Source organism: Bidens hawaiensis, unplaced genomic scaffold, assembly GCF_021521415.1.
Source record: "Bidens hawaiensis isolate Kalapana, Puna unplaced genomic scaffold, B.hawaiensis_p1.1 tig00419573_1, whole genome shotgun sequence".
Classification (NCBI taxonomy): domain Eukaryota; kingdom Viridiplantae; phylum Streptophyta; class Magnoliopsida; order Asterales; family Asteraceae; genus Bidens; species Bidens hawaiensis.
Genome location: NW_027504906.1, coordinates 90,046 through 101,395, shown reverse-complemented (window position 1 = coordinate 101,395; position 11,350 = coordinate 90,046). Strand labels below are relative to the sequence as shown.

The following is an 11,350-nucleotide window of genomic DNA, read 5'->3' as shown; positions in this document are numbered from 1 at the left end:
GGCTTGAAAAACTTGATGTAGGGATTTCTATTAAAGAAGATTTCATAAGGAGAATTGTTGTGACTTTTGTTAAGAAGTACCCTGTTATGAACATAGCATGCTGTGTTAATGGCTTCTGCCCAAAAAGTAACAGGTAGATTAGCATATGCTAGCATGGTTCTTGCAGCTTCAATTAGTGTTATGTATCTTCTTTCTACAACACCATTCTGTTCAGGAGTTTTAGGAGCTGAGAATTGTTGAAGTATTGCTTTGTTTTTGCAAAAAAATCTTTAATAACTCCATTTTTGAACTCAGTACCATTGTCACTTCTCGTCACTTTAACCCTTTTATTCAGTTGATTCTCAATCCTGTTTACACAATTCATAACCAGTTCACATTCTCATCCTTTGTACTTAGGAAATAAACCCAAGTATATCTTGAGAAATCATCAATGATCACCAGACAATATCTTTTCTTCTCAATGCTTGGTACACTCACAGGACCAAAAAGATCCATGTGAAGCATCTCCGGCACTTGATCAATTGAGTTGATGAGTTTAGTCTTGTGAGAAGACTTGTGTTGCTTTCCCTTTTGACATGAGACACGTTTTTCATCCAAGTTGAACTCTCTAGTAGGTAAGCCAATGACATGCTCACCCTTGACTAGTTTGTTCATATTCTTGAGATTGACATGACACAACTTTCTATGCCAGAATTTTGACTCATTTTCAATGGCTTTAGAAACAAAACATGTACCACCCCTTGAAACAGCTTCTTTCATGTTATGTTCATATAAATTGCCATTCCTTGGGGCCATCATCATGATCATATCAAGTGGGATCACAAATTCAGGTCTTAAGATGAAACAGTACAAGTCATCAAAACCAACTTTATAACCTTTATCACACATCTGTGATATGCTCAATAGGTTATACTGTAGTCCCTCCACATAGAACACATTGTCAAATGAGACTTTGCCATTTGTCAAGATACCCTTTCCAACGGTTTTACCTCCATTCTCATCACTGCCAAATGCCACTGGACCTTCAAACTTCTCTTCATAGTTAACAAGTGACCTTTTATCACAAGTCATGTGCCTAGAACATCCACTATCCATATACCATACTTCATTCAATGGAGTGGACTGTTCCTGCACATTTCAAAGAGAGGAATTAGTTAGATGATGAACTGCAAGTTGATTCAACTTGCAAATCATCAGAATCAGTAACAATTGATGCATTAGTTGTGAGAAGAATACGCTTACTACATGCTACAGGTACAAGTAACTACAATGATCAAGATTGAAGATATTAGTTTTTACCTTAGGATATTATTCAAACAATAAATATGATGTAATTGTTTTAATTATTATAATTGTGTACTTGTTTTGTTATTAATGAATTAAATAATTATTGTCACTTTAATTAGTGTCTTTTGAGCTACTGTCCAATCAAGACGTTACGCCCCAGCATGTTCCGCCTTTGGTCGGGGTGTGGCACTTTATAACTCCATGGTCTCACGTACGCCTCATCTCTTAGCTCCTCAATCTCATGAATTTGTAGATACCGGTTTTTCGCAGCTTGGGTCAGGTCAAGATTAACGGATCTCAACGCCCAATATGCCCTATGCTCTAACTCAACCGGCAAATGGCACGCTTTCCCGTAAACCATCCTAAAGGGTGTGGTCCCAATAGGCGTTTTAAACGTTTTGCGGAAAGCCCAAAGTGCATCATCCAACTTCTCAAACCAGTCCTTTCGGTTCTTGCCGACAATTTTCTCCAGAATTTGCTTCACTCCTCGGTTTGCATTCTCCACTTGCCCGCTTGTCTGTGGATGATAGGCGGTGGACAACCTTTGGGTGACCCCATATCGTGCCAACGCCTTCTCCATTTGGGCATTACAGAAATGTGTGCCCCTATCACTGATCAAGGCTTTGGGAGTACCAAACCGACATGACAGCCTCTTCAAGAATCCCACTACAACTCGAGCATCGTTAGTGGGCAAGGCAAGCCTCAACCCACTTGGAAACATAGTCGATAGCCACGAGAATGTATCGGTTCCCTCGAGAAAAAGGGAACGGACCCATGAAATAAATGCCCCAAACGTCGAAAACCTCATAAACCTGAATAGGGTTTTGGGGCATCTCATTACGGGATGAGATGTTACCAGTGCGCTGACATGCGTCACACTGTTTGACAAACTCATGTGAGTCTTTGAAAATCGATGCCATATAAAAGCCGGAATATAGAACTTTCCTAGCAGTGGAAGATGAACCATGATGGCCTCCGGTTAAACCCTCATGACAATGCCTAAGAATCTCACGGCCCTCTTCCCTGCACACACACCTCCTCAACACTCGATCAGCGCCTACACGAAACAAATACGGCGCATCCCATATGTGGTGGCTGGCTTCAGCGAAAAACTTCCTCCTCTGCTGATAACTCATGCCCTTGACCACCACTCCTTCAGGCAAATAATTCGCAATGTCAAAGAACCATGGCAGACCCTCCTCTTCAGCACTCACATACAAAACTGGCTCTCTCTCAAATCTCAATCTCACCATCATCAACGACTCGTGTGCGGAAACGTATCCCCAATGGCATCCTCTCTAATCTCCTCTCTCTTCGGATCCTCCAGACGTGATAACTGATCCGCAGCTACATTCCTCGCTCCCTTTTTATCTCTAATCTCAATATCGAACTCGGAAAGCAAGGGAATCCATCGTATCAGGCGAGGCTTGGCATATTTCTTTGCGAAAGGTATCGCAATTCCGCATGATCAGTATAAACGATGCTTTTGGACAGATGTGATAAGAACGGAATTTATCGAACGCGAAGACCACTGCTAGAAGCTCCTTCTTAGTAGTCGTGTAATTCTCTAGAGCATCATTGAGGGTCTTACTCGTGTAATAGATAGGATGGAAGTGCTTGTCCTTCCGCTGACCTAACACAGCCCCGACTGCGAAATCACTAGCGTCGCACATGAGCTCGAAAGGTAAGCTCTAGTCGAGTGCTACTAAGATAGGGGCGCTAACCAACTTCCACTTGAGAAACTCAAACGCCTTCAGACAATCAGCATCGAAGTCGAATGCGAAATCCTTCTCTAGAAGGCGAGTCATGGGCCATGTGATCTTAGAAAAATCTTTAATGAACCTACGATAAAAACCCGCATGCCCGAGAAAACTACGAACGGATTTCACACTAGTCGGCGGAGGAAGTCTACTGATAGTGTCGATTTTAGCTCTGTCTACCTTAATATCGTCTCGCGAAATCTTATGCCCGAGCACAATGCCTTCTGTCACAATTGTAGCATTCGTTACTTTTCGAACCCGGAACCCATTGATTGTTATTAAATTTCCTTCGTTCTTTTGTCTCATTATATTATTTAAACTTTCATTAATAAATAAAATATCGTATTCGTTTAAGTATACGTATTTCTTTTATTTGTTTTACATATTGATAACAACTACGAGATTTGTGCAAAATCCACCGCTTAACTAAATTTTATTCACTCTTTTCACCCTTTACCCATCATGACCGTCGACCCCTCCCCCCCCTTTTGCTTCATGACCCACGATTAAGGCCTGAAATCACGGAATTGACTTTGTATAAACGTTAAGTGATCAAAAACGTGTCCAAATCATACCTTAAGTGTGTTATTCGACAACCAACTGATAACTCAATACAAAAAAAAAAACGAACCGCGAACCAATTGATTCCTAAAACTCTATATGAACTCGTTTATATTTCAATTAAAACTGCACACATTCACCTCGTCATTGCCAACCTTTACCCCATAATTAATTTGATTATCGTGACCTGTTGATATCTCGTTCAATCATCTCTTTCAGCAGGCCTTGTTCTGATCTGGTCAACCCCCTTCCGATCATCTTTCAAGGTAACTGAATATATGGTTTAGATCGCGATTCTATGTTGAACAAAAGCCCTAAGGCTAGTTTGATTAACATTAACAGATTTGGGGCAATTGAATCTGTTAGGGTTCTTAATCAATCTGTTGTTTTTTTTTGCTGTCTGATTATATTAATTTAGTTTTGGTTTATGTTTCAAGTTGATGGTTAGCCCAGTTGGTTAGACACGTGTTGTGGGGTTGGAGGTCGCAGATTCGACCCCTTGCACCCCGCATGTTTAGGTTTTCATTGTATTTTTCCTTTTAGAACATATATATATATAATTATATTAATAATAATGATAATTAATAAAGTTTCTTTTGATAAAAACCGGCTTTATAAATACTCGTTTAACTCTCTTTTTCGTTCTCATATCTACATAACAGGTTATACATATATATTTATACATATATTATAATTTAAATACTAATGTTTTAATATTAAGTAAACAATTATATATACATACATATATAAAACTAATATGTATCAAATTATGTTTTCATAAAATGAGATAATTACTTTATATATGTATATACTATATTATAATATTGTTTAACTAGTATTGATAACGAATCTTTACTTAAGCGTATCTGTTACTCTCGTTTCTTTTAGGCTTTAACGTTCGTGTGTGACTTTCCCCGTCTTCTTATTATCTTAATCATCTTCGTTCGTGTCTAAGGTGAGTTTACATATCCCTTGTTTTCATCTTTTAAATTTTGAGGGTGGCATGTATACCTTATTTAAATTACTCATTTTTATTTATTTATCTATTCATAACACAATTCAATATATGTTTATGTGTGATTATTGCTTGATCTATGATTATGCATTATGTGCTTAATTGTTTATTTTATGTTTGGTGGTTGGTATCTCATCCTCATCTATTCTCATCTAGTATGATCATACATTTACCAAAGTCCCTTTATTTTGTATCAATAGTAACAGGTCCACATCTATTTAGTTGTTTACATTTTCATAGGAATTGTAATGTTCATCATTAACATATGAATTGTGGCTTTTTTCTATATATATCTCAACTAAAACTTATGTATACTCACCAACATTCGTGTTGACAAACCCTATTTTTATACATGCTACGAGTACAAGTAATTCACATTGTTCAAGATCGAAGAAGTTAGTTTTACCTTAAGATATTAGTCAAAATACAAAAGTATGATGTATTTGTTCTGTTTATTGAATTTATGTACTTGTTTTAATGTTAAGGAAATTAAATAATTATTGTCGCTTTAATTAGTGTCTTTTGAGATACTGTCCAATCAATACGTTACGCCCCGGCATGATCTGTCGCCTTTGGTCGGGGTGTGACAAATTGGTATTAGAGCCGAAGGCTATAAGATAGGTGGTTAGATATAACGGCCTAGTAGCATGCTTAGGGTCCCTATACGTGATATGCCTTTACGTGTTTGCACCCTGAATTATATTAGTGATTTTAGTAGCCTAAATATTATTTGATGATTTGATATTATCCTTTTACACAAAAGCACATACTTATTCCGAGGCCATGCCTCACTCTAAAAAAAATCTATTTTAACACTCTAGGACGATTTTTAATCGGGAAATTCCTTAAGAAATTCCACCTTTTTACTCCCCTCTCCTTGAGGATGATTCGTGGGAGGATATGTAGTAACTATAAGAGGGACGCACTTGTTTACCGAACCCTTGACACCAAGGCTTGCGAGCCTAAGGAAGTGCAATGCTGCATAAATCTCAATCAACCGCGAGACCTGGTTGCCTTCCTGGAGTGTTCGGTAAGGGTGTAGGCCAAAGCATATCACACCAAACGTACCCGAATCTGCTACCCTCATTGTATCGAATGTGGTCATGTGACTATTACACTCTTAAATCAACATTGAGATTTTTGTTTAAATATTTATCTATACTATCTATACTATATATAAATCATGAGTGAGGGACCTCTTAATTTTTCAGAGGTACCAAACTTATTGCTTTTAGTACAAACTATAATGCACAAGATTAAGGCATTTTAGAGGCAATTTTGTATTTTGACAATTTTGTCTTTTAGCATAACCAAAATCATGTACGGTTTATTTTTAATTTATTAAAAAAAATTACAAGTTTGGTCCATTAACTTGAATCACATTTTCTTAATTTATATAATACTTACATATATACCCTTTATTTTAAACCAACTACCCTGACGACGTTTAAACGTTTATAACTTTTTCACACGTTAATATTTTTTTACAAAATAGTATAACATAAAAATGAGTATTTTATTCTCTTTAATTTGAGTATGGTATTGCTAGAGTTTTTTCATTTTAAAAACTAAACGTGTTACGTGATTACCATTAAAGACCGACAAACGAATCGGGCGGTTTCGGTCGTTCGGGTCATGGGTCTAACAGGTTAGGTTGGAATGAGTCGATACAAAAAGGTTAATTTGGTTTGGGTCGGGACGAGTTTGGGTTGAAACTTGAAAGGGGTCAAGTCATACGAATTTCGGTTAGAACATTGTTAAGCGGAACGGGTTGTGGGTCAAAACGAGTTCAATGTAGCGTTACTTACGCCCCAACACCTGACTGAGCGTGCACAATCGTTGTGTGACGTGCTTACTAACACCGGTTAAGATTCCAATGCCACAATACGAGCATACTATCGTCGTATTATGCGCATACTATTGTTAAGTCACGCATATACAGAAACAATAACAGTAACACCGGTTACGCATCCGATGTCATGTTTGCGTGCGACCTCGCAGCATCGCGCGGGCACGCAACTAGTATTAAAATGTATATAGGAAGGACAATAAGGTAATTTCATCAAAAACTCTTAAAATTAAGAGGTACAACATTTTCAAGCTTAGTGTGCAAGTGTTTATTGCATAAAATCTTAACCAATGAAAAATTTCAACATCCCGCCCAAATTACTTATATGACAATCATGTTCAAATTTTGAATTCCTCCCATCTAAAAGTATTTTCATCAAAAATCATCAAAGCCCTGTCTGTCTCTTTCTGTATCACCATTTGTTTCACCATCTACATCCTCGCCGATTGTGGCGTTGCTGAGTTCCAATTCGGAACCCTTGGTAGCGCCAGACGGCGGTCGTGTGGTGGTTCGTATTTACCATCGTTGGCTCTGTCTCTCTCTACTTCATCATCGCCGATGTTCCTAAATCGGACGTGGCGTTGCCGGGGTTCCTACTCGGGACCCTTGGTGGCGCCGGATGGTGGTGGTGTGGTAGTTGAGTGGTCAGATGGGCTCGATGGTTGTTTCGTTTGGTGTCTGAATCTCATATTACGTGAACCGCTGACAAAACAAAGTTCCTTTTGTGATTAAGGTAACCAACGGATTGTGATTTTGCTTATGTTAAGAAAGAGGGATAATTATATTGATTTTTTGAACAGGTTAACGACTCCGAATTCGTGTGTATGGGAGAAGTAGAGACATGATTAAAATTGAGGGTCTGAACCCTACCTTGAATGGTTCTTATCGGGTTGGGTTTCTTCTTCATTTTACATGCTAATAAAGATAGAAAACAAAAGATTTGTTGTTTTCTAACCAGTTGTTCTACTGCAGGGCGTGCATTCAATAGTTATAATGAAGTTTTAAGTTTTATTTTGCAAAAGCTTTGACAATGCAAAAATTCCGACACCTAAAATGGGGTGACATTTAGTCAGGGGAACGAAAATTGAATTCAAAGACAGGGACGGAGACAAGTTCCGTATGTAAGCCATCGTCGTCCGGTTCCATTTCAGAACCCTTGGTGGCGGTGGTGTCGTGATGGCAGTTGCCTTTTGTGTTTGCCTATTGTAGTCTATGGTTTCCTTAATAATGGTTGTGATGATCATGTATCTGAGCCTCTTAAGATCAACATCTATCGTTGTCAGGTTTTGATTCGAAACTCTTGGCAGCGAGTCGTGGTGGCACTAAGCTGTTGTATATGATATATCGTTGACTAGGTTGCAACTTTACGGATTTACGTTTCTTAGATCAGTTCGGTTACTATGTGGTGTATCATTTACCAGCACGTTTCCGGTCATCCTTTGGTCGGTTTGTTTACTAACGGCTGTGATGTTAACGAATCCGAAACTACAATGATGATGGACTGCTATTTCTAGGTTCCGATTCGAAACTGCTGGTATATCAAAACTTGTTTTTTTGATATACATATAATATGTTGAACAATTTAAACTCACATTTTGTCTGCATGACTTCGACTCGGTTTGGTTGCTAACGGACTATGATGATAATGTATCTGAGCCTATGGTGACACATTGACACATCCCTAATCAGATGCTTGATACTTGCAAGAGGAAACACTACCCATTCCGATTAATGAAGCTATGTGAAAAACTATTTACAAAACTTAAAAAAATTATGCAGACTCATGGATGCTCTCATTTGACTATGATTGTCAAATATGTGTCTATTAAATGTATAATTATCATTCTTTTTGTTTTTATTTGTCTGTGATTGTCAAATATGTGTTTAGTAATTCTTCTACAGCTAAAAACATAGGGACAAATAACAAGGAGAATTCAAATCTGAGTTAGGGCCTTACACTTTCTGGTATGTTCTTATTGTTTTGTATATTTACCTTCTTTATGATTATTTGTTAAAATCTCTTTATTCTAACTTAGTATGGGTTCATGTTGTGTCGAGTCGAACCGGCAGGTTCGTGGGGTGACCCGTTAAACTAATTTTATTTTATATGTATTTAAAATATGCTTTATGTAAAAAATTAAATTTGTTTCGTATCTTATGTCAAAACTTAAAACGAAAAGAGAAATTGATTGTAAAAAATTAAATTTCAAGTAATAATGTGTAAAAAGTCTTTTGGGTCAAACGTATTCTGTTCGGGTTCACGTGTCTGACATGATTATCGGGTTTGGGTTGTGTTCAGGTTTGTGTCGGGTTGGACCTCGAACAACCGTTTAAGAGACCTAAGTACGAGTTAAAAATAATTTGTGTGGACAAATATGAATGGGTATTTAGTTGATTTCGGTTAGTTTAAATTGGTTTATTCGGATTTGAATTTTTTTTTTGGTCTTATTTGTTATCCGAATCGAATTCGAATTTGAAATAGTCTTACCGAACTGATTTTAGTCGAATTCAATTCGGATCGGTTTCAGTTAAAAACCGAATTCATCTTAATTTTGTCGAATCAACTAATTTCATGTTTATTCCCAAACAAAAAGCTCGCAAACTACACATATTTTGTTCACCATCGATTCAAAGTTTCAAACAAAAAAAAAGTGGTTTAGAACCAGCTAAACTCTAAAAAAAATACACATGTGCCTTTTGTGTTTGTGTAATGCAACTTAATAATTAGATAATGTACAAAAAAAGGATTACACTCAAACAAATATGAATAACTAAAGGCATTATTAACATACATAAACGAGCCGAGCCGGGGTGAGTTTGGGCTTGGCTCGTTTAAAAATCGAACTAAGCAGAGATGGCATGATCCCATTACTAAAAACCTTTTGGCTAAAAGGGTAATAACTCTTAACCCTTCGGTCAAATGTTAAATCTGTTACCATATTTTTTAAAATCCTAGCTGAACTTATGTTATTGTTGATTAATGACAAGTTTTAATGTCTACTTGAGTTTTTATTAGAAAGACATTTTATTGTTTATGTTACTTATATGGTCATGTATAGCTCGGTTATTTATATATTTTTAATATAAGTTTGTGTTTCTTATATTAATTTATAATTTATTTTGATTTCATTTTTTTATCCACAACAGTAGCTTCATGTACTAACGGTGGTTCATGCGAGTCCCCAGTCATATTAGGTGTTTACACCAGTCGTTAAAGTTGGCAAAACTAGCCGTTCAATGGTCAACTATTTCCTGAATTGAAGTTTCTAAGAAACTGATTACTCATTGATATGACAACAGCGATGACATTAACTACTTATGCAGTACTGCCAGGTGAAGCCCTGTTACAGGTCTGTTTTATTAGTTTTTATTCAGTAAAACTAACTTGTTAACATTGTTTTTTGAATTTGTGTTTCATTATTTATATTGTGATAGATTGAGGGAGAACTTAAACGGAAGAGGAGAAAGAAGTCTAATCGAGAATCTGCACATGATGACATTAAGTGCTCTTGACTTTTTGGTCACGTTGACCGTTATTTCATAAAGTAAGTTAAAATGGTCTTAAAGGGTAATTTGGACATTATTGATAACAAAAAATGGGTAGTTTTATAACATTATGGGTATCTAAAGAAAATAGATTGCATAAAGGGTAATTTGGACATTATTGATAATCTGCCAATTGGCCATTTTATTGTCAAATTTGAATTTTTGGGTAGTTTTGAATTTTATTTGGTCAAAGTCGATTTTTGGATTAAGTTGACAATTTTGGTCAGCGTTGACCAAAAACTCAGAACTGGTTCGAGTTGGATGCTGGCTTAAAGCTGGTTTGAGTCGATACATAACGAGTTCTAACCAAAATGAAATTGGGTCAAAATGGGCCAATTTTTTTTAAAAAAAAGCATTAATGTGCTTCTTTTTAGAAAGGGGTTCCGGCCAAAACGCGTTAACCAACCTCAACAGGGGTCTTTTTAACAAGTAGAAAAGTTACAAAATGGTCATCAAATGAACCCAGTTTTTTACCCATTGCATAGTTTGAGAGACTCATTAATCCATTGTATTGAATGGTTGTGTTGCGGGATCTAGGCTAAACTAATGGGCCTAACCAGCTAACCCTAACATTATTCTATGACAAAGGGCCAAAAACCATAACTCTGATTAGGTGTACTAATGGGCCTATTACTAACATATCAGCCATAAACTCTAATTTAATGGCTTAAGTAATGGCCCTACTCTAATATATTGTAAGCATTTTTTAATATATCTTTATTTATATTTTGATTGCAGAGAAATGAAGGCATTTAGGGAATCACTGATGCTTCTTCATATGTCTCACCGCCTCGTTGAAAGAACAAATAAAGAAAGTCATCAAAATGTAAGTCTTCTTCTTCTTCTTCTATATTGCAAACATGTTTGAAATTGATTTGATATCTTTTAAATTGTTATACAGGGCTGCCATAGATGACCAGAAAAGGCTGTAGAACAAGAAGGTGCTCTGTTAGAAGAACATGACATATGTCTATTGACTAGGTCAACATGAATGGGAAAGATAATGAACCTTTGTACAAATTCTTAAAATCAAGCAAAGGGGGTTTATTGGGAAAAAAATTAAATGGAATTTCACAAAGTTTTCGTCAACTGCGCTGCCGTGGTCGTTGACCGATACTTGCCCGCTACCGGACATTTGAATATGCTTTTCCAACTTGTAATTGTTGTGTATGGGTTCGTATGTATGGACTCAAGATTTGATATCAATTTCCAAAAGTTTAATTTGTGAGTATATGTTTTACTTCACAAAATGTAGTATTTATTATTGTCGGATGTTCTATTTTACTTCAACCTTCAAGGCTTACTTTTGGAATTTGGTTTTTGACCATTGTG

General features: G+C 36.6%; 1 protein-coding gene across 1 annotated transcript; it reads right to left on the bottom strand.

Moving 5' to 3' along the window:
- Positions 1-1,417: 1,417 nt before the first annotated feature.
- Positions 1,418-1,867, bottom strand: LOC143609360 (uncharacterized). Its single transcript, XM_077084128.1, has one exon. It carries the CDS (start codon positions 1,865-1,867, stop codon positions 1,418-1,420), a length of 450 nt encoding a protein of 149 aa, XP_076940243.1.
- Between the last annotated feature and the right edge of the window lie 9,483 nt (positions 1,868-11,350).